The sequence below is a fragment of the Lynx rufus genome, unplaced genomic scaffold (assembly GCF_022079265.1).
Source record: "Lynx rufus isolate CCGP_SWC_20201006 ecotype Redwood Valley unplaced genomic scaffold, mLynRuf1.p SCAF_4, whole genome shotgun sequence".
NCBI classification, from domain to species: Eukaryota; Metazoa; Chordata; class Mammalia; order Carnivora; family Felidae; genus Lynx; species Lynx rufus.
The window spans coordinates 23,626,292-23,647,675 of record NW_025814856.1 but is presented as its reverse complement, the minus strand read 5'-3'; the positions used below and the strand labels follow the sequence as shown (position 1 = coordinate 23,647,675).

At 38.5% G+C, this 21,384-nt stretch overlaps 1 protein-coding gene across 1 annotated transcript in view; it reads left to right on the top strand.

The window, feature by feature from the left end:
• ERC2 (ELKS/RAB6-interacting/CAST family member 2) overlaps positions 1 to 21,384 on the top strand; it is a 723,468-nt gene that overhangs the window by 423,487 nt on the left and 278,597 nt on the right. The window contains exons 10-11 of the mRNA XM_047097449.1: positions 3,566 to 3,759; positions 9,605 to 9,616. Coding sequence (XP_046953405.1) covers positions 3,566 to 3,759; positions 9,605 to 9,616 — 206 coding nt within the window. The remainder of the gene's footprint in view (positions 1 to 3,565; positions 3,760 to 9,604; positions 9,617 to 21,384) is intronic.

Sequence of the window (21,384 nt, the reverse complement as noted above, 5' to 3'; positions counted from 1 at the left end):
AATAAAATGCTTCCTTCACTTCATTTTTAGAGGATGCTCTGGCCTTATAACTTGGATGGAAGCATAGCTTTATAAGCTCAATCTCCTCCTGTATTTCTTTAGTATATGTAGTATAACCCTCAAGTCCATAGATCACAATATAACACACTCATGTAATGCTGGTTAACAATTTTAGCCCATCCTCTGAAAAGTTATGATTCAAGCCAAATGGAGGTGGCTACCTACAATATCTTTTATGAATTCTGTGGAGACTTTTGCCTCCACTACTCAGGTTGGATAGGGGGCTTACCAGCTGTCAGTCATGTGAAACTCATCCCTTGAATCTTTTCATGGACACTAATGATGACCCAGAAGCAATTGTTACTTGCCCATCTCTATACAACTCTTTCTTTTTTTTTTTTAAATTTTTTTTTCAATGTTTATTTTTATTTTTTTGTATTTTTGGGACAGAGAGAGACAGAGCATGAACGGGGGAGGGGCAGAGAGAGAGGGAGACACAGAATCGGAAACAGGCTCCAGGCTCCGAGCCATCAGCCCAGAGCCTGACGCGGGGCTCGAACTCACGGACCGCGAGATCGTGACCTGGCTGAAGTCAGACGCTTAACCGACTGCGCCACCCAGGCGCCCCTCTATACAACTCTTTCTTAATGCTTTCTATTGACTTACAAAAATTTTTTATAGGGTATCTATTTACACCTTTATTTAATTACCCTTCCAAAAATCCTGGCATGTATCATTGATACGGAGATGTATTTAACTCAAAGGTATTCTTGCAGTTGCCCATTCCTTTTAAAAAGAAGAATTACTGACACCCATAAGTATTATCTAACAGATACCAGGCTAACTGTAAACTTGACTATGATCTCTTTTAATAACATGATCTAATTTTAGTATCACTTGAGGCCAACAGTGGTCTAGATTGAGGTATGTCTTTTGCTAGGCTTTCTGTACTTCGAAACATCCCATGAATCCTTTAACAGTATTCATTTGTTGGGTTGAAAAGAATACCAACCCACCTAATTTCACCTGGTGTCGAAAGCTGGCCTTAGATTATCTTCTCTTCACAGAGCTAAAAGAAAGAATGTGTTCAGATACCCATCCACCAGCAGACTGCTTTTTCTGTAAGCCTAGCAGGAGGCTTCTCTAAGGTGTATGTAGTATCTAGAAGAAAAACTAAATAAACCCATGAACTTAGCTGTATAACAAGCCGTACCAATGGGATGCATATCATAAAGTAATACTCATAATAAGAATACAAATGAATAATACCTTCCCTATGTTTGTTATTTGGTAGTTTTTGCTGTCCTTGGAGAGGCTAACCCCTTTGTCCATAGTAGTCATAAGACACAGGGCTAAATTTAGAATCTAGGTCTTGCAACTAGTAATCCTGTACCCATTTATTAAAAGTAATGATAATAATAATCATAAGAATAAAAACAAAATAAAGCACAGTGGCTAACTGAACTGCTAGCTCTTTGCGAATCTTTAAATTAGAGTCAAGAGGGAATCCTAAATCAGAAACACACAATCAAAACCTATTTAAATTTCTTATGTTCTAGCTTCTTATTACTCAGTTCATGAGTCCTTTTTTAAAGATCTTAATATTATTGGTTGGGTAGTTTGAGAAAAATGTCATGAGAAGCTTTCTAGCTGCCATAAAATAATGGTAACATAGCATAAAAGTGGAAGAGAATTAACATGAATATTTTGTTTTCTTTTTCTTAGCAGTTTTTAAAATTTTATATTTTAAGTGCTTTTCTGATACAAGAGAAATGAGTTGATTGTTATCACAAATAGAAGTAGGTATATGGAATAGTTATTTTCTTTTAAAATAGAGTGTCTACTCTGTATTTTAAAAGTGGAGATTAACAAATTTAAATATTCATTACTTCAATTTAAAATACAATTGTTAGGTGAATAAACTTCTAAAGGCATATTAGCTCAGGATTCTCTTTCAAATTATTTAAATTATACTGAAAAAGCTCAGTAATCTATTAGAATAAAACCTAATGCATGTACTAAGTAAACAAAAATAAATGTTTTCTGAGAAGTGTTGGTAAAAGGGAATAAACCAGTACCTGATAGTAGTATGTTGAACTGATAAATTTTTCCAAGTTCTTTTGCATAGTTGAGTTTATGTGTTGAGTAAGGAAATCTTAGATTAAAGAACATGAAAGCAAATTATTTTTTCCTATCCTCATGCTTAAATAATATGTTACATGCAAGAATATTATTCTAAAAATGATTTTGTCATAAATAAGAAATTTCTTTTTATACTAATTTTTTAATTTATTTCAACTAAATCATTGCAAAAAAACTGTCAACCTTGTAATAGCAGTATTAGTGTTAATTTTTCTAACCATGCATGATTCATTTAACCCCACAGTAGCTATAGCTTGCTTGCCTTGTTTTTTCCCTGAAATTAAAAAAAAAAAGTTATAAAAACACAATGAACATCTGTTCTACATAGCAAGACAGCAGAACAACTTAAGTCCTAATAAATTGTTAACATTGTATTATTTCACACATGGATTTTGGAGATACATACATATATGACTTCTCAGAACTTTCTCTGTTGAATGTGCACTGTTGTTAAACTACTTGTTTTTTCCCTGCCTACTCTTTGAAGAAGTCAATTAGGAATAATGGGAAACAAGGGGTAGGCAAAACATTGCAGTGCAGTGTTCTTTCCATCTGTCTGAGAATATTTCAGCCAAAAGTTTATTTTGGGAAAAAAAAAAGCCATAACACACTTTCAGACACACAAAACCACAAATACTTTGGCTGCAAATTATTCTGCAGTGTTGTTGCTGTGTTGTTGCCTGTGTATGTTCTTGTGTGTGAAGCTGCCACCCACCCATGCATGTGTTTGCAGATTCTTGTCTGTGTGCTTGTTCATGAATTAGCTCATCCTCCTCCTGGTTAAGGTTAAATTTCATCAAGAGAACAAGAATTTATGGGTATGACTGTTAGCTGGAAAGCCCTTCCTCACTTGCAAGTCTGTCTTTCAACCTACATCTTCTGCTGAAATCTCTCAGTGGGATGAAGTGTTCAATGAACAGTCAACCAGTCTCTTATATGTTACCGGACTTTACATATACCCTTGCTGGTTCTTGGAAAAATAATTTAATATTGTGTTATCTCAGTTTCTCTATTGGAAAAGGAAGCTGTTGGTATGAATCTCCTCCTTAACTGTGAGGAGTTGAATTGTCTTCGTTCTGCTTGCCAAAGCATCAGGAATAAAGATGTCACAGTCTCTACTCCCAACCATCCTCCATTTTTTGGTGGGGGAAAAATACCCCAAAAGTAGTAACATTTAATGCAACAAAATATTAACAATAAAAGAAACTTCCCTGTGAAACTGTAATATAATTTAAAATCAGCATTGTTCCAAGGGAGCTGAAATGTAGGATTTTCCATTTTGCCTTTTAACTGACAGTATACCCATAATTCTTGATGGTTATTATTTTTTCTCCAAAGATAATTTCTGGGCCATTGGTGACTGCACTACCTATTGTTCTAAATTGTTGTCTTAACTACATTCTTTAAAAATATAATGTTGAAGGCTCATAATATTGAAGATGACTCCAGGATGAACCCTGAGTTTGCAGACCGGATAAAACAACTTGATAAAGAGGCATCTTACTACCGTGATGAGTGTGGCAAGGCCCAAGCGGAAGTCGACCGGTTGCTGGAGATCCTCAAGGAGGTGGAGAATGAAAAGAATGACAAGGACAAGAAGATTGCAGAACTTGAGAGGTAAGTTCTGCAGTCATGTTATGAATTGTCAGCAATGAGTGAACATGGGCTTAAGTTGCCCATTGCAGGTGGTGGGGGATTTGGAATGCGCATTCCTATTTCAAGTTGGAAACAAAGAATGGGGCCTATTAGGGATGGTGTGTTTCTCTAGAACATTCAAGAAACCAACTGGCTTATCTTTTGAGCACTTATGTACTTCTTAAGTGTTTAAGAAAGAAATGGCCAAGTTTCTTGAGTGATGTCCCTGATTTCACATTTGGGACAGCAAAGTGTGTGAAAAATTGAGGCTATGACTACTTGAAACCTTAGTAGTGGTTGTTGTTGCTGTTTTCCCATAAAAGACAAGCATTTGTGGTTTAGGTTTGTTTCAGGCAAAGAATATGGAAGAATATATTTGGAAATTCATTCAAGATAGGAGAAAGGGAAAGGAGCTTGCATCCTTTGGATGTCTTTTGGCACACCACAACACATTCATCTAGGGATGTATCTTGTAAGAGGACCTTATAGCATTTGTTAAATAAATATGTTTGAATAGGATCTAAGGCAGGTCTACCTGATAGCAGATTCTGTCTAAAAACAAAGACGGTTGTATCAGGATTCCAGAACATTTAGATTTTCAGATAAATCATATCCATATTGTATTTAGGTATAGGATAGACTCTAAAAATAAGCTTTCTATCAATGCTTTTTCCTATATTTTATATAAGGAAAGAATTTCTGAATAATCTTACGTAACTCCATTACCTCTGAGGATTTCTTACTGGTTCAGCAATAAGGCAGAATTTGTCTTTCCTAGATTCAGTCCATATGGAAGAGATCAACAAATTTTAAATAAATCAGTGAATGTTTGCCAGCTCTGATCAAGACACTTGTGAGGCCTGAAAGGACGTCAAGACGTGCAGAATAGCTCCCTATGGCCTTGTGGAAAGCTCACGGGCTGTACTGACAAAAAGACCTGGGTTCAAATTTTGCCTCTGCTTCGTGCCAGCTGTGCACCTTAAATCTTGTTAGAAATGAATCTCTAACAATCTCTTAAAATATATCATACTTTTCAGGTGCCAGGTCCTGGTGCAACAGTTCTATTATTAGAATAGTTGAATGCTAAAACAAGTAAATACTCAAGGTTAAGTGGCCATGTATTAAATGGATAGGTTAATTCTCAAATTTTCAACATTTTCAAACATAGAATTTAATGTATTCAGATTCCAAGTCAATTAGTATTTCACTTAAAATCTTAGTATTAGTTCGATGATAATCAGAATTTTATATAGTGTGACCAATTTTAGCGATTAAATCAAGAATTTCTTTTCCTGACTAAGCATACAAATTAAAATCCTTAAGGGCTTAATTTTAATTTTAAGATATGGGAATGTTCTCTCAGTCTATTGGTTCCTAAAAACACTTTTTAATTTAATTTAATTTAATTTAATTTAATTTAATTTAATTTAATTTAATTTATTATTAATTAAATTTTTTTTAATGTTTATTTATTTTTGACAGAGAGAGAGCGAGCGAGCAGGGGAGGGGCAGAGAGAGAGGGAGACACAGAATCCAAAGCAGGTTCCAGGCTCTGAGCTGTCAGCACAGAGCCCTATGTGGGGCTTGAACTCATGAGCTGCAAGATCATGGCCTGAGCCAAAGTCAGATGCTTAACTGACTGAGCCACCCAGGCACCCCATCACTGTTAATTTTAGATGTATCTACATGGCTACCTTGGAATTATACATTAGGACCAAAACTTTCCTTAAAAAGCTAATGTAAAGTCACAGGGAAGTTATGATCACATCTCTTTTATTGGTGGGGAAACTGAGACCCTGTAAGGTTGAATTACCTTCTGGAGATTGGTCCTGTGGTCAGAAAAAGGCAAAACTGTAATGTATGTTTCCTGACTCCTAGTCTTATTATTCTGAGAATCTGTGAGTCTTTGAAAGGTGTAATATTATCTATTCCCTAGATAATATTTATAATATTATCTATCCCTAGATAATAATAATAATAATAATATGTATATGTATATTTTATGCTCACAATGTATATCAGGCACTTTCCTAGGCACTTGACCTGCAATACTTTATACCATTTAATCTTACAACACAGAAAGTATCATTATCTTCATTTTATAGATGAGAAAACTATGACTTATACAGATTAAGTAACTTTCTGAAATTTCAGAGTTTATAAGAATGAAAGTTGAAATTTGAACCCAGGTCTGACAGGTGAGTGACTGAGAACAATCCAATCTACCAGGGAGCTAGAAGGAAGAAGTTAGTCCAGTAGCACTAAATAGTCACATAACTGGCAGAGAGGCATCGCTGCTGGGCCACAGGAGATCTGTCTCATCTTTATTAGCTTTCATGGAAGCAGGTGATGGGCTCCACATTTTGAAGGCATTTTTCTGTACTAACCCAGCTCCCTAGAACTGTAACTGAAAAATCAGGATCAGCTACTATAAATATTTGCATAAAAATACCATAGTCTTAGTTGGACAAACAGGTCTTAGCTGGACACTAGTGCCATTAAATCATCAAAAATATTCACATTTTAATATCCTCAATATGGAATGCATTAAAACAACAGTGATTTTATAGGCATTTATCTTTATGTACTTTCTGCACATTTTCTTTATCTCTATCTTTGCCTTTCCTTAAAGCTGATGCCTCCCAAGCACTGTAATTCATTAAACGTGTGGTGGGACTTGAGTCTGTCCCAGTTCTCTGCCTGCCTGTATCTTGGGTCCAGCAGCAGAACATAGTCTGGGAAATGTCTGAGCTCCAGCCCCAACCCAGGCCCCAAAGGAGGTGGGGGTAGAGAGCAAGAGGGAAAGTTTCTTGGGAAAAGGAGAGCTCAGCCTTGGCCTGCCTTTCTGAAGTGTTATCTGCTGAGCTACATGTGTATTCTGACCAAAACATCTTCCTCGTTTGTCAGGCAGCCCTTTTGAAATTGGGCAGTGTCTCCGTTTTCTGGCTTAAACTACAAAAATTCCTACCTCATAATGTTGGGAACTAAAGATTTCTTAGCAATGTGACATATATCTCCATTTTGGAGTCATGGAGGAGTGTTTGCAATTAAGTTTGTGATTTTGAAAACCAAAAAACTGAACTTGAAATAAATTTGTGGTCTCTGGTCTGTAATGTGACCTACCAGAGTGAAAAGACTTCTTTTTAAAGGCAGCAAGTGTTAAAATATTCCAGAACTTCAGTCATGTGCAACAAAACGTTCAGGGTTAGTAATAATATAACTCAAATGACACGGACACTGGCCCACTTCTCTCTTAGAGGGCAATTCTTGTTTGTTTTCTACTCTGATAATCTTCCCATTTTTTATTTTCTCCACAATGTATATATTCAAAATAGCATCTGCCTGGCCCTTACATGGATGCATTTACCTCTTAAATTCTACATGAATGATGGTTTTCATCAGCCATTGAAAATTTTGCTTTTCAAAATGCATATTGGACAGTGTGATCCCCATGTGCAGTCTTTCTTATAAAGTCTTGCACTTGATGCTGATGGCTCAGCAGGGAGCTTCTGCCTTGGACAGCAGGGGACTCTGGGGAAGTTTGACACCCGTGGGTGAAGGACTTTGAGCATATCTCTGAGGGTTGGTCCAAATCAGGTCGAAGTCTTTATCTGATCACCAGTGCTAGATACCACGTATGCTATATGATCAGATAGGCAATTAAATGTTAGAGGGAGTGAAATATGTGGTCTTTCTGTGTCAGTGCCCATCAAGGGCTCTGAGTTTAATTTAGAGTTTCAGAATTAATTCTGCCTTAGGGAAAAGAGAGAGGTTAATAGAGCTCTTGTCAAACAAGTCCAGCTGCTACTGGATTTCTGACATCTCACCCATGGGAAGGAATTGGTCAGGTAACCTTTCATGTAATTATCTTAAATATGTTAAGGGGGGTTTGGTATATGTCTAGAAGACAGGGAATTCCCAAATCAAGCCCTCATTCGCATCCCTCCACACTGTGGAGAGGAGAGTGGGTCCTTCAGTGTTCTACTCCTAAGACATAATAACATTGGAATAGAAAACAGGTAGCACTTAATTAACTGGATCAAGACATAATGTCATCAGACATTCAGACATTTGAGAAATCATTTCAGATGCCTAAAAGCACCTTATCTAAGGTTGAGAAACAGACTATGATTTTTCCTTCTGAATTTGTTCAATAATGTGTTGACATAATTTCTCTGATGCCTTTCCTAACAGGTTTTACAAAATGTAGACTGAAGCTTTACTTAAAAAAAAAAATGATGATACTGTGTTCTAGAAGTCTCATGATATGTCAGAGAAACCCGATACTAGTTCTGTTTGTTTTGATATAAACTCTTCTTTCTGAGAGATTTCTATTTATGTTTGTTAAAGTGTTTAAAGACCTTTCAATGAAACAAGTGGCTGATGGTTTTGCACCATCCCTAGCAACCCTTGGGAAAAGGTAATGGATATTATGGATGCCTTTGGGAATTTGATGAAAACTAGGAACCCTTGGAAAAGGCAACTAATCTTAAATGTTTGCTTACTGTTTCAATTTAGGATTCTCTAAAGCTTGGCCATGGATCATAGTTTGATATACCTCTCTGATCAAGAAGGACTTGAAGGAACAGCTGGGGCCAGTGTCCCCACTCTGATCATGGCCTGATCTAACTTATTTTTGATCAGTTGTGTGTTCATGATCATGAAACACTCTGCAAAGGGATTTCAAATATGAGGGATTATTGAATCAATGCTTTCACCATGTGTTTAATCTTGAATTTTCTTTTTGAGTTTTATCATCATGGTCAACATTGTTTTCATTTGAAATGTTCTTATTTAAGCTTTCTCCGGATGATTTATTTTTCCTTTCTCTGTGAAATGCTTAATATTACTTCTTAATAGTATGGAATGGTGGGAGTCCCATTGATAGATAGCTGGTAACCTGTTTGTATATCCACTTTGTTTTTTACAAAGAGTATTATATAGGTTAACAAAATGAATGTCCACTATATGCTCCTGTAGTAGCCTGAAGAAGATCATGACTTTTTTTTTTCTTTTAATTTTTGCTTGATCTGGGACTTTATTGTTTTGACTTATTAGAAGGGCATGTTAAATATTTTGTACAAATAAGTTATCACGCATCTGGATATTTTCAGTGATGAAGTATGATCGTCATTTTCACAACTGAAAAAAATTACTCTCAGCTTTGGAAGTTGCTCTGTCCTTTTTTGGGAGGCTGATAGGAGGGCAACACCTCACCTGAAGCCCTTCTCACAGTGTCTTTGATCATTGCTAGGTGCCGTGCTTTGTGAGCATCGAAAATGGAAATCTTTGAACAGAAAGCCAAATTGCCCAGCCCCTTTTGTCTTTCAAGGAGGAAGGAAGAATATCTTATAAGATGGTTACTGGTTCAAATAAAATCTTTTCTGACATCAGTCCTTACCACCAGCTCTAATACCTTAGTAACCTCCATTTAAGTTTATAAAATAAATGAATTTTATATGCACATAGATAGGAACTTTCCCAATGAATAAACCACCAGAAAAGGGCAAATTCCAGCTCTTGGGTTGCTGGAGTACACCTCTGGTTCACACCAGTGCTTACAGTGATTATGCATATGAGAGCAGGTACTGGTTTCTTATGTATAATATTTAATAGAACAGCTTACAGTGTGTGCCCAGGGCTTTTTGAGGTAATATCAGATAAAAGTTGCTTTATTGTCCTTCATTTGGTTATAAAACCTGCTAATATAACATCTGTTGGCTGTATGTTTAAAACTAATGCATTTCCTTCCTTTTATTCTCTTTTGCTATCCCTTTTCCTTTCTGCTTATCCTCCAAATTGCTGCTTTCACCCTTGCTCCAATCAGCTTGACTCTCAGGTCAGTACTTTGAGTTTTTCTTCTAACTGCCTTTCCCCCCCTAAGCTCAATTTATTGCTTGCACTTGTTTAACAAACACATTTCTGAAATGGTTTTCCTCTGGCCACCACATTTTTTTTTCCCCATTTCATCCCATGCCTAGGGATGGTTTATTTTTATGAGAAAGCTGTATAGGTGGGAAAGGGCAAAGAAGAAGATGGAAATAAATCACTGTAGGATTATTTGATACAATTTGATTTCTGGATTATACAATCAGTAAGAGAAATCAGAGTGAAAACTCCCTAGTGTGTTTCTCCTGAGCAGCTCAGAAAATTGATTGCATGATGATAAAACATGTTGCAGTGGAAAAAACAAAATGCAGGATGCTAAATTTAACCTAGGAGAACAAAAGATTTGCCTGTGACACAGCAACTCAAAAGCTGAATTTAATAGTGCAAACCACTCAGACTTTTTGCTTAATAAATCACTATGTTTTGAAAGATTTATGATACTTTTTTAAAAGTCACTTTTGAAAATTATCAGTGTGTTGGTAACATATTGTACACACATGTTATTTCCTGTCATTGTTTTGGTTTTTGACTTTTTTACTTCATTTTTATTAGCCATAAGACATACTTTAATTACCTAGGGCATAGCATATGGAACCAAATATAAAACTCGATTCCATGTTGACTATGTACACCCCAATATTAAGAAGCAAAATGAACGTTTTGCTTTAGAAACACATCCCAGATTTGATTCCTCTAAGATAGGGGTCCAAGTCAGTAATTTGTTCTCCTTTAAGTCAAGCAAGGCTTTTCTTTACAATAATATGCAGTAATATCTATTGATTTCTTCAGTCAATGAATTTACCAAAAGGTACTTGCTGTATGTTTTGAACTACCAAAACTTGGAAGAAAAAGACTCAAATTGATAGCCAATGTGGTTGTTCTTTTGAGAGGCAAGCGATACTATTTTCTTCTCTTTATTTAGTGTCTGCACCTATTTATTCTGTCCACTGCTTATCACCTAAGCCACCAGACCAATACATTTATGCTAACAGCAAGTGATTTCAAAATGAGGCCTCCTGCCTACACACCAGTTTTGTCCCACTGTCTGCTCCCAATCCATGTGGCTCATAGACCTTGAAAATGAAACCACATCTCTGCTATTCCCACATACCACACTGGGTGTCCCACAGGAACTGCCTTGAACTTCAACACACTGAACAAAGCCCATTCTCAAGAGTTCACGAGAGATCTAAACAGAGGTTAAAAGCATGGTCCTACAGAAGTGCTCTCATCCAAAAGCTAATGACAGTTCATTAACTTTCTGGTGCCCCTATATGCAGAGAGAGACCTAATAATGAAAGAGAGGAGGAGCTTGGCCACATGGCATCCAAACCTTTCCTCCAAGTTTTGGATCCGCTCTTTTAATGAAGCTTTTAGCCATCGTCCTTGTGTATGTTTTTTGTTTTCTTTTTCCTTTTGCCTTCACTCTGCTGCTCCTAATCTGCACCTGTTGATATTGAAGCCCTTGAGACCAGGAACCCCTTTTTCTCTCACACCTCATGTTCTCTGCCAGGGTCTTCAGATATTGTCCACATGCATTCTACTATGTCTTACATGTCGGGAACTGTATGGTGTAGTACTTAGTTTTTTCCTCATTCATGGTGAATGAACATGAACTCTGACTCTCAGAAGACAAGATGCAGGATTAGGGCTGGGAGAGGTTGTGGGTGACAAGGGGTCTATCTACAGGGGGCTCGGTGTGTTGATTGGTTTTGGTAAAATGTTCAGGCCAGATCCGTTGTGTGGACTATATGGGCAAATCAAGATTCAGATCATTTCAATATCATTTAACCTCTTGCCCCATAAGCACACAATGGAGAAAATGTGCAATCATTGTAAACAGTCTCTTGTTATATTTTTAGTGTAAGAGAAATTGGGCAGCCCTGCTTTCCTGGAAACAAAAATGTCTATAGGTCTTGGAAGCTTTCTTGAGCTTTGACAAGTTTCCAGAGTTAACTGTGCTCCCCCCTTCCCCAACCACTCCAAGTTTACCAGTTAAAATAAAATGAAATGTAACAATTCTGGAGGGGAAATGGGTGAGGGATGGGTTAAATGGGTGATGGGTATTAAGGAGGGCACTTGCTGTAATGAGCACTGGGTAGTATATATAAGTGTGAATCACTAAATTTTACACCTGAAACTAATATTACACTATTTTAACTAAGTGGAATTTAGTAAAAGCTTGAAAAAGGAAAAAAATAGTTAAGGGAAAAAAATGAAATGTAACAATTGAATTGAATACAGGACCTCTGGCTAGCATACTTTCTTTATATGACTTATAATTGAGATACATATATTTGTGTATGTATGCATACACATATGTGTGTATATACATATCACATTTTTTAACGTTTTTTATTTATTTTTTGAGACAGAGAGAGACAGAGCATGAACAGGGGAGGGGCAGAGAGAGAGGGAGACACAGATTCCGAAACAGGCTCCAGGCTCTGAGCGGTCAGCACAGAGCCCGACGCGGGGCTTGAACTCAGGGACCGTGAGATCATGACCTGAGCCGAAGTCGGACGCTTAACCGACCAAGCCTCCCAGGCGCCCCTCACATTTTTTTTTTAATGTGTGGTCTTTCTTACCATAGAAGTTTGTAGTCTGCCCTGCACCTCCCTACCTCCCAATCTGAAGTTTGAAAACTTGACTCACTGTTGGGTCTCTTTTTCTTTGCTCTGGACACCATGGGAAATCTTCCCCTCCAACTACTATTTAAAATGGCCTCACTTCCTTTTCAAACTCTATACAGACTGTCCTGCTTGAATTCAGGTGGACAGATAATAAGTATCTGGTTTGGTAAAGTGCAAATGTCATATTCCAAACTGGTCAGATTCTCACTCCAGAAAACTCCCACTTCTGTCAAGAATCTCTTTACACACAAACCAGTGGGAAGCTGGAGAGATTTAACAGGATCTCTGCATTGCACTCTGGGGGAGAGTTTATGTTGAAGTTTGCTCATTTCTAGGAACTATTTGTGAGATTAGTGTGTGACTTATGACAGATGACATTATCTAGATAAATGTATGCAGCAACTGACCAAAAAAAAGAAACACTATCCTTTGGGATTCACTTCTAAATCCTGCCGGAGAGTCAACCAAGTAAAACCAGAAGACTCAGAGCTTTCCTGGGCTCTCCCAGCCTCCAGTTTGCTTTGGATCTTGGGTCAGCTGCTTCCTTGCTTGTGCCTCAGTATCCCTTCTTGGAGAGGAAGGAGCTGTGTTTTGAGTGGGTCTCCTGGGATCCCCCTGCACATATCCTGTGGGGGTACTGTTGGTGACAGGCTGTGTGCATCTCCCTGGCAAGCAGGCTCCAGCTGATGGCTGGCGCCTGGCAGCAGGCGTGAGCTCATTGTTACAGAGTCACTTCAAACACTTCTACCAAAATAAACTCTTTGTGATGTTTCCCCAGAGCTCAGTACTGCACTCTCAATCTCTCATTCTTCTAGCAAAGGATGAAGTCATTGCTCCCGGACCTCAGAGGTCTGTTGCCCAAAGAAATAATGAAAAACAACTTGCCTAGAGCATCCCCTGCTGTCCTGCAGTTTGTTCTTCACTAGTTCTTACCTCATTCTCTCCACAGATACCTAGTGAGCACCTACTGTGTGCTAGGCCTGGCACTATATGCTGGCCTGGCATTTCTAAAAAGCAGCTGATGAAGGGACGCCTGGGTAACTCGATTGGCTGAATGTCTGACTCTTGATATGGGCTCAGGTCATCATCTTGTGGTCATGAAATTGGGCCCTGCGTCAGGCTCCATGCTGGATGTGGAGCCTGCTTGGGATTGTCTCTCTCCCTTTCTGCCCCTCCCCTGCTCATGCTCTCTCTTTCTCTCTCTCTCTTTAAAATAAACGTAAAAAAAGATAGCTGATGAAAAACTGACCAAATCGCTTAAGAAATGATGATGTGTTGGGGCGCCTGGGTGGCTCAGTCAGGTAAGCATCCGATTTCAGACCAGGTCATGATCTCACAGTCCGTGAGTTCAAGCCCCACGTCGGGCTCTGTGCTGACAACTCAGAGCCTGGAGCCTGCTGTGGATTCTGTGACTCCTTGTCTCTCTGCCCCTCCACCTCTCGTGTTCTGTGTCTCTATAAACATTAAAAAAAAAAGTTAGAAATGATGATGTATATTACATTCATTTTTATATTCGTTATGCACATTGATATTAATAATAATAGAAGTAACAGAAGTAGAAGTAACAGCAGCAGTAACAATATTGGACATTAAGTGCCAGCACTGAATTAATAACTTTTTTTGTAGTGTTTACTTATAGCAACTGTATGAGGTTGGGACTGTCTGTTCTTTCATGTTAGAGAAGAGGAAACTGGAGTTCATAAAAGTTAAATATTTTTCTCAAGTTAATACAAGCTAGTAAGTGAAGAAATTGGGGTTTTTCACCCAAAAGCCAGTCCTTTCTGATTTACAAATGGAATCTTTTGCCACTTCTTCAATTGCATTAAAATCATTGAGAAGGCCTGCAGTAGGGACTCCCGTGCAATTGAGTAGGATCCACAGTTTCCCAAATATGGGGTTCATAGAATAGACCACATGAAACACCTTGGGGAAATACTGTCCTGTTGGCTGTGCAGACAGCCTCTCTCTTCACTCTGTGATTCTTGCCTCCCTCCCCCTCCCCCTCTTCCCCCTCCTTGGGCTGGTTTCTTCTGTAAAAATCCTGCCTCTTCATGGCCCTATCAGGTATCACCTGTCCAACCTTCCCTGAGCCCCTGAAGCAGAAGCAGTTTCTCCCTGCCTTGACCTCCTGAGCTTTATCTGACCCTTTCTCCTGGCCTGTGTTATATCCTACCTTGGATTAGGCACTGTGTCTCCTAGTAGATGGCGGCTTCCTTGAGCACCGGCTGGATCTCCAGCTCCACATGGTGTTGTAGCACACACTGGAAGTGGCAATCACACTCCTGTGTGTTGAATAAATGACTGTTGAAGACAGTAACTTCCTTCGCTCCCTCTCACCCCTCATGCCCTCTACTGGGTCCCTATGGAGAGTTGCTGGTGGGCTCTTCCTGGAGGTGGAGTCGACTGTGTTGACTGCTTCAGACAGGAAGCCCTCAGAAAAGATATGATTAGTTTTCTATCAAGCTGGTTGCTTGAAAGTTCAAGAAAAGTAAAGACACAAATAAAGGGAGAAGAGGAAACATCTCCTTCTAAGTTTATCTTTTTCTCCCTCCCTCTCTCCCTTTCTCTTTCCCTCCTCTACTCCTTCATCTCTCCCTTCTTCCTTTCTTGTCTCCCTGCTCCCCTTCTTATCCCTTTCTTTCTGTCTTTTGTTCCCTCCATCTTCCTTTCTTTTCCTTTCCTCTTCTTTCTCTTTCCCTCCCTCTCCTTCCCCTCTTTTCTTGACTGTTCATTGAAATCCTTCTGTATTGAGTCAGTGAGGTATGGGAATATAGCAGTAAAACAGACATGACCCCTTCCCTCACTGAATTCAAAGACCAGCACTTCCTATAAGGAAGGATTTGGCTACTAAGAAAAATAGTTTGTCCCATTTATACTAATAACTGGAAAAACTGGGTTTCAGGTGTTTTTTTAAATTCCTTTTCCTGTTGGGGTTGAAGGGGTTATCCACAGGTCAGAAAATTATTTCCCTCTTTTAGCTGCCTTATACTAATGCTGACATTTCTGGTGAAGTGTCAGAAAATTTTATGCCCAAGCAGAACTGGTAGAAAGCCAGAAATCAGTTGATTTTGCTTTGGGTGCAAATATTTTATTGGGGATGGAAAAAGTTGTTTTCCCTGATTTACAGCTCCTGCAAACATAAAGTGGGTTCTATATTTGGAAATGTTTTTGAACTTTTGAGGTGTAGCCAGGGGTTGGTTCTTGCACCTTTCCAACCTGGCCTTGATAGGACTTGCCATGGCTAATGTTTTGCTGAGCCAGCTCCAATTTGTAGAGCTAGGGCTTTATGCTCTATATTATTTTTACTTTTCAACTTTTGCTTGAGTGGCTGCTCTGGCTCTCTATCTGTATTCTCTAGAATGTGAAGAAGATTGAAGGAACACAATTTGCATTGTAGTTGAAATGCTTTGTGGTACAGTGTGTTTCTGAGGTTCCTTGGAGATGAGTAAAACCATTTTGCACTTGCAGATCTGTTAAAACAATGACAACAACAGCAAAATCAAGGGATAGTCCTGGCTAGGCCTGGTAAATCTTGGCCCCAGGAGAAGAGATGCCAAGTTGGTCGGGTTAACCATTGCTTTGTGGTTTTTCAAAACCTTCGCCCCCCTTCCCCACCCATTCTGTCCATACTCCTGGCTTTTGGTTGGTACTACCATATGGATGAATATCAGCAAATAGTAAATCTTCTCAAGATATGTTAGCCTTTTCTGTAAATGTTGAGAAGGGGAAGGAATTTTTAAAAAAAATAGTTTCTCAGTATTATTATAAATCACTTTCTAGAAAAATAATATCTATTTCCTTTATATGGCTTTTCTTATGAAATGTGAATTCTATCACTTCATTACCCACAATACCAGCTCACGTTGTAGGGAAACCTATCCAACTAGTGACTGGGACTCTCTTCTGTATTGGGTAAAGGTACTTGGAATTTTCACACTGCATAATTTCACATTTTTGTGAAGCCTACGTTTTGGAGGAACCTATTTAAAAATGAGTGGGTACTGTGTATGTTTCTCTGAACAAAATACCTTGTTGTTAATATACCTAACAAGGGTTTTGGAAGTTTCTTTGTAAGGAATTCTTATAATTTTAATATTTGCTGCTCTTTTTAATTTTACCCTAAATTTAATGAATACTATACAGTTGAAGATTAATTATAATATCAAGGTAAATAAATATGAAAAGCAGAATAGGAAGACAGAAATTGGCTGATTTTGCTTTGGGTGCAACTATTTTATTGAGGATGGGAAAAAGTTGTTGTTTTTTTTCTAATTCACAGCTCCTGCAAAAATAAAGTGAACTGTGTAGAATTATTTTTATAGAAAAACTTTAATTCTAGAAATTACAGAGCGAGTCGGAATGGAAAGAAATTTCCTCTTGAAGACTCTCCTGTTGCTTTTTTTTCAGTCCAAGAGCAGTGAGACTTATGTTTTAACTCTTAGCTTGCCCAGTGACCTTCTCTTCCAGTTTTTTTTTCTAGTTGGTAACATTGTTAATATAAGCATTATTCTTATTGGTATAAACAGAACTGAGTGTACAATGATTTATGCTTTGCAATAATTTTTTCAGTGGAAGTTGAAAAGTGTGTGATCCTCACCATGTGTGGACAAATTATGCTATTTCTTGTGAGACCCCACATGTAATTGTGAAGACACGTGGTGTGAACATAAGCAACTCTTGAGACATTTTAGTGTGTGGCAGGAGCAGAGCTTCAAACAGAGAATTGCCTTGCAAAATTTTACTTCAGGTCTTGGAAAATCTCTCTAGAAGGTTTTGAGAACATAACCATTACCTTTCCTGGATGCGAACATGAAGTAATGGAATAGTCTCTTGATGGCCTTTGGTATTGGTCAACTGGAATATTCCCATGGCTGGACAGATCTCGATGTGATGTGTGAGTTGAAGTGTAAGAGAGTGGTTTTAAATTTAACTTCAGAGCCCTCTGCTATTTAATCATATGTCAGTTTGATGGTTCCAAGGACAGCATGATATGTTGCTCACAGATAATTACCGTGGAGAAAATGAGTTGGTTATAATAATGAATAGCTGGAGAATCTTCTGATAACCTGTGATGAGTGGGCCTTGGTGAGAAACACTCACTGGGCAATTGGCACATAGGTGTCCTATCACTCTGGTGAGTGTGGGTGCTCTCTGCCACCTAAACATGCAAAGCAGGGGCTTTTTAGGGATTCCTGAACAGATAAAGAAGCACTGATCTTGGATTTCATGTGTATCATCTATCCCAGACCTACTACTTTATATTAGTATTTCACTTGTAATTCAGGTTATTCAAACTGCTACCTATTGTCAGAATGTTACATGTAGAAAATCAAACTCCATCTTAGGAAATAGCATCCTCATTGCTGTGGCATGTCGGACACACATCCACAGGTCTTTAAGCCTATCCTTGTGTGTGTAAAATGGAGACAGTGTATTACACTTATCCCTCAGGAGCTTGTGGTCAGAATGCACGCTGGGCATGGAGCACAGCCTGGCACACAGCAGATGTTCATTAAGTGGTGATGGTTGTGATGAAGATTTTCATGACAAGAATAGTAGGTGGGAGGAGGGAGTTCACGCAAGAGAGAGGTGGGAGGCAATCTGACCAGGCAGCCTCCTTGGCTTTCCTAGTTACAGAAAATTCAGTTGCTAGAATAAAAGGCTTAAGGTGGAAAACAACCTTGCCCTACTGAATGTTTTTTTTTTTTTTCCTGAGGGATGTGAGTAAGTAAACCTAGAAAATTCATCTTATGTCCATTTAAAAGCAATCTTTGTCTTACATAAGGATGTATTTTAGACTTTTCTGGAACAAAATAGCTAAGATTCAGCCATTGGTTTTCTGTATCTGTGCATAAAAGGACCTAACGTTGAATTTAGAGGCCAGGTATCCCTGTGTGTTCCTTCATCCATTTGTTTCCTATATTCATTGACTTACTTTCATCAAATAGTAATTATAAGTATGCTTTGTACCAGGCACTTTGGTGTAACTTGAACTATTCCTAGAAGCAGCATCTAGAAAGATGGAAGCAAATTGATAGGAGTTATAGAATGATACTTATGCGAGTGGTATAATGGAATACAGACTGTTTTGTTCCTTGACTTTCTTTTTTTAAAAATGAAATGTCTGAGATTCTTCCATATCCATACATGAAAGCTTCCATTCCTTTTAACCTTTGCATACTGTTTTTTTGTACCAGTCTCCTCCTGAGGATTTTTAGATTGTTTCAATTTCCCCCTCCCCTCATATAGACTCCTATAATTAATAACTTTGAATAGGCTTAATTTCATATGTATATGAATATGTCTGTAGGATAAATTCCTAGGTTTGGAATTGCTAGGACAATATATTTCTAATTTTTCTAGTTGCCTTCTATAGAGACTAGACCATTTATAGTCCAATCAGCAATATAAAAGAGAGCCTATTTCTCATTAACTCTGTCAATGCAATGTGGTTTTCATGCTTTTTATTTTTGTCACTATGGAAGGAGAACAATGGCATTTAAATGTAGTTTTCATTTGCTTTTATCTTATTACAGGTGAAGATGGGGTATCTTTAAATAGGTTTATAATTTGTCATATTCTTTTTTAAATTTATTTTCAGAAGCTCTTTATATATTAGAAAAATTACCCATTTGTCTGATTTGGCTTCAAATTTTTGTGTAACGTTTATTCATTTTTGAGAGACAGAGAGAGACAGAGCATGAGCGGGGAAGGGGCAGAGAGAGGGAGCCTCAGAATCTGAAGCAGCCTCCAGGCTCTGAACTGTCAGGACAGAGCCTGACACGGGGCTCAAACTCACAAACTGCAAGATCATGACCTGAGCCAAAGTGGGACACTCAACCGACTGAGCCACCCAGGCGCCCCTGATTTGACATTAAAATGCTCCTCTTGCCAATTTGCTTTTTCTTTTGTGTTAATGGTGGTTTCTGTGATACAGAAATTATTACAAATTATTTTTATGTAGTCAAATATTCAGTGTTTTCTGTTATATCTTCTGAATTTTGTGTCATAAGAACAATTGTCCTGTTTTTTAGGGGGGTTATTTTTATGGTTTGATTTTCTGCATTTAGTCTTTGAACCATCTGGAATTCATCTTACTGTAAGGTATGAAGTATGGATATAACTATTTTTTTCTAGGTCAGGTGAAGTTTAAATGTCACTTCCTCTGTTTGCCTTTCACTGGAGCTAGCCAAGCCCAGGTCTCTTATAAATTCATGTAACTTCCCACTAGAACATGAAGCACAGACTTAATTCTTGTTCAACGTCTATCCTCTAGTCCAGAGTGGAACTTTTATCTGGAAAGAACCTGTCTTATCCACCCCAGTGCCTGTAAAATAGACACTTAATAAATATTTGTATAATGAATTAATAGTGTGAATTATAAAGAGCTGAAGTTATGAGGGGATAGAAATTATGCATAATTAGATGCTACAGAAAGACATACAGGTGGAATGTGAGCCTTTGAAGCTTACGTAGAGGGGAACCAAGGCAATGGGGTGGTGGAAGATTAGATAGCTATCGCTATTTGGGGCAATAAAACAGCCCTGTGTTTAGAGTCTCCTTGGACCCAAGATGGCTTTCCCATACCCTTCTCTGTAAGACCCAGCAGGAATCTCTCTTTTTTTCTTCTTGGGAAGCCTAATTTCTCAGCTTTCCCTGGGTTTAGTGAGACCTGCCTACATGATTGAGATTCCTGCCTAATGTTGCAGGATATAGGAACAGGTGTGGAAATATGGCAGGAGCTAAGAACAGAGAGGTTTTGTCCAGCCTGTGTTTTAGATACTTTTGGATAGCTAGGCAGTTCTGTCTAGTAGGCAGATAGGAATGAAAATCTAGAATTGGACAAAGAGGCATTCCCTGTGGCAGAGTATGCCAAATTCAATAAGAATGTCATGGGCATTCAGAGGATAGAGGGGTCAGGGAAGCTTCTATGAATGTGATGGTATTTGCACTGGACCAGAAAAATGGAAAGAATTTTATCAGATGTAGAATTAGGTGAGGAGCATGAGTAAAGGCAACAGGGCTGAAACAGTACAATGTTCAGGAGAGAGGGCAGGGGACTCTGTAGCTTAAGCTCTGGAATGGGGGGGAAGAGTAAGCAGTAAAGATTTGCCAGGACAGGGAAAGCCTTGAGTGCTTAGCTCAAGATTTTGAACTTTTTGAGTCTGGGAATAGCAGGCAGGAGTATCCTCCAGAAGGAATATAGAATCTTAGTGCTGGAGGGCTAGGCAGTAGCCCAAGCTAGAAGGAACAGAGGTACCAAAATAAGGTGGTAGCCCTAGAGGTGAAAAGGGAGGAACAGGCTTAAGAGATGCAAGGATAATTAATAAAATACGCAAACAGACAAAACACAAAAATTAGCAGCCTGTATATCGATCCTTTAGTTTTTAGAAGAAACTAACAAATTAACAAGAGCCAGCAAGACAAGAAAACAAATAAAACCTACATACTCTAATAGCAGGAAGAACATAAAGGTGTGGTGGCAAATAGTTTGCTCAAGCAGTCTGTAGTTGTTATTGTAGCAGAGAAAACAAAAGACTCAATTGAGTACTTACTTGGTCCTATGCATGATGTTATATTCTTTAGAGTTGATCACACATTTTCTTTATAGTAACTCCAAGACAGTACTATTATTGGTCCCATTTGAGATGAGGACAGCCAGGCTCAGAGAAGTTAAGTAACTTGCCCATTGTCACACAGCTATTAATTAGTGGAGTCAGGATTCAAACTCAGCTGTTCTGACTACAGAACCCAGAATCAACCACTGCATTCTATTCCACAGTGAGAAGTTTTGAGCTAGGATAAATTGGTTTGGCTCAAGAACTCCCGATACTGTAGGGACTACTCTTTAATGTGCTTCTTTTGGGGCAGAAAACTATTTCTATAACATAAAGGATTCCAACCATTGATGAAAACCTCTTGTAATGGAAGTTGAGAAGCTGTTTGTGTTGGCAGATGTAGTAGCCTTTTTTTGAGCTGCTGGTCTGCGTCTTCACCCTCTCTTGAACAGGGATGTGGAGTTCTCTTTCTGAAGTGAGTTTGAGTAGGCTTGGTGAGCGGGCCTCCGTGGAGGCCCCAGCCCCTT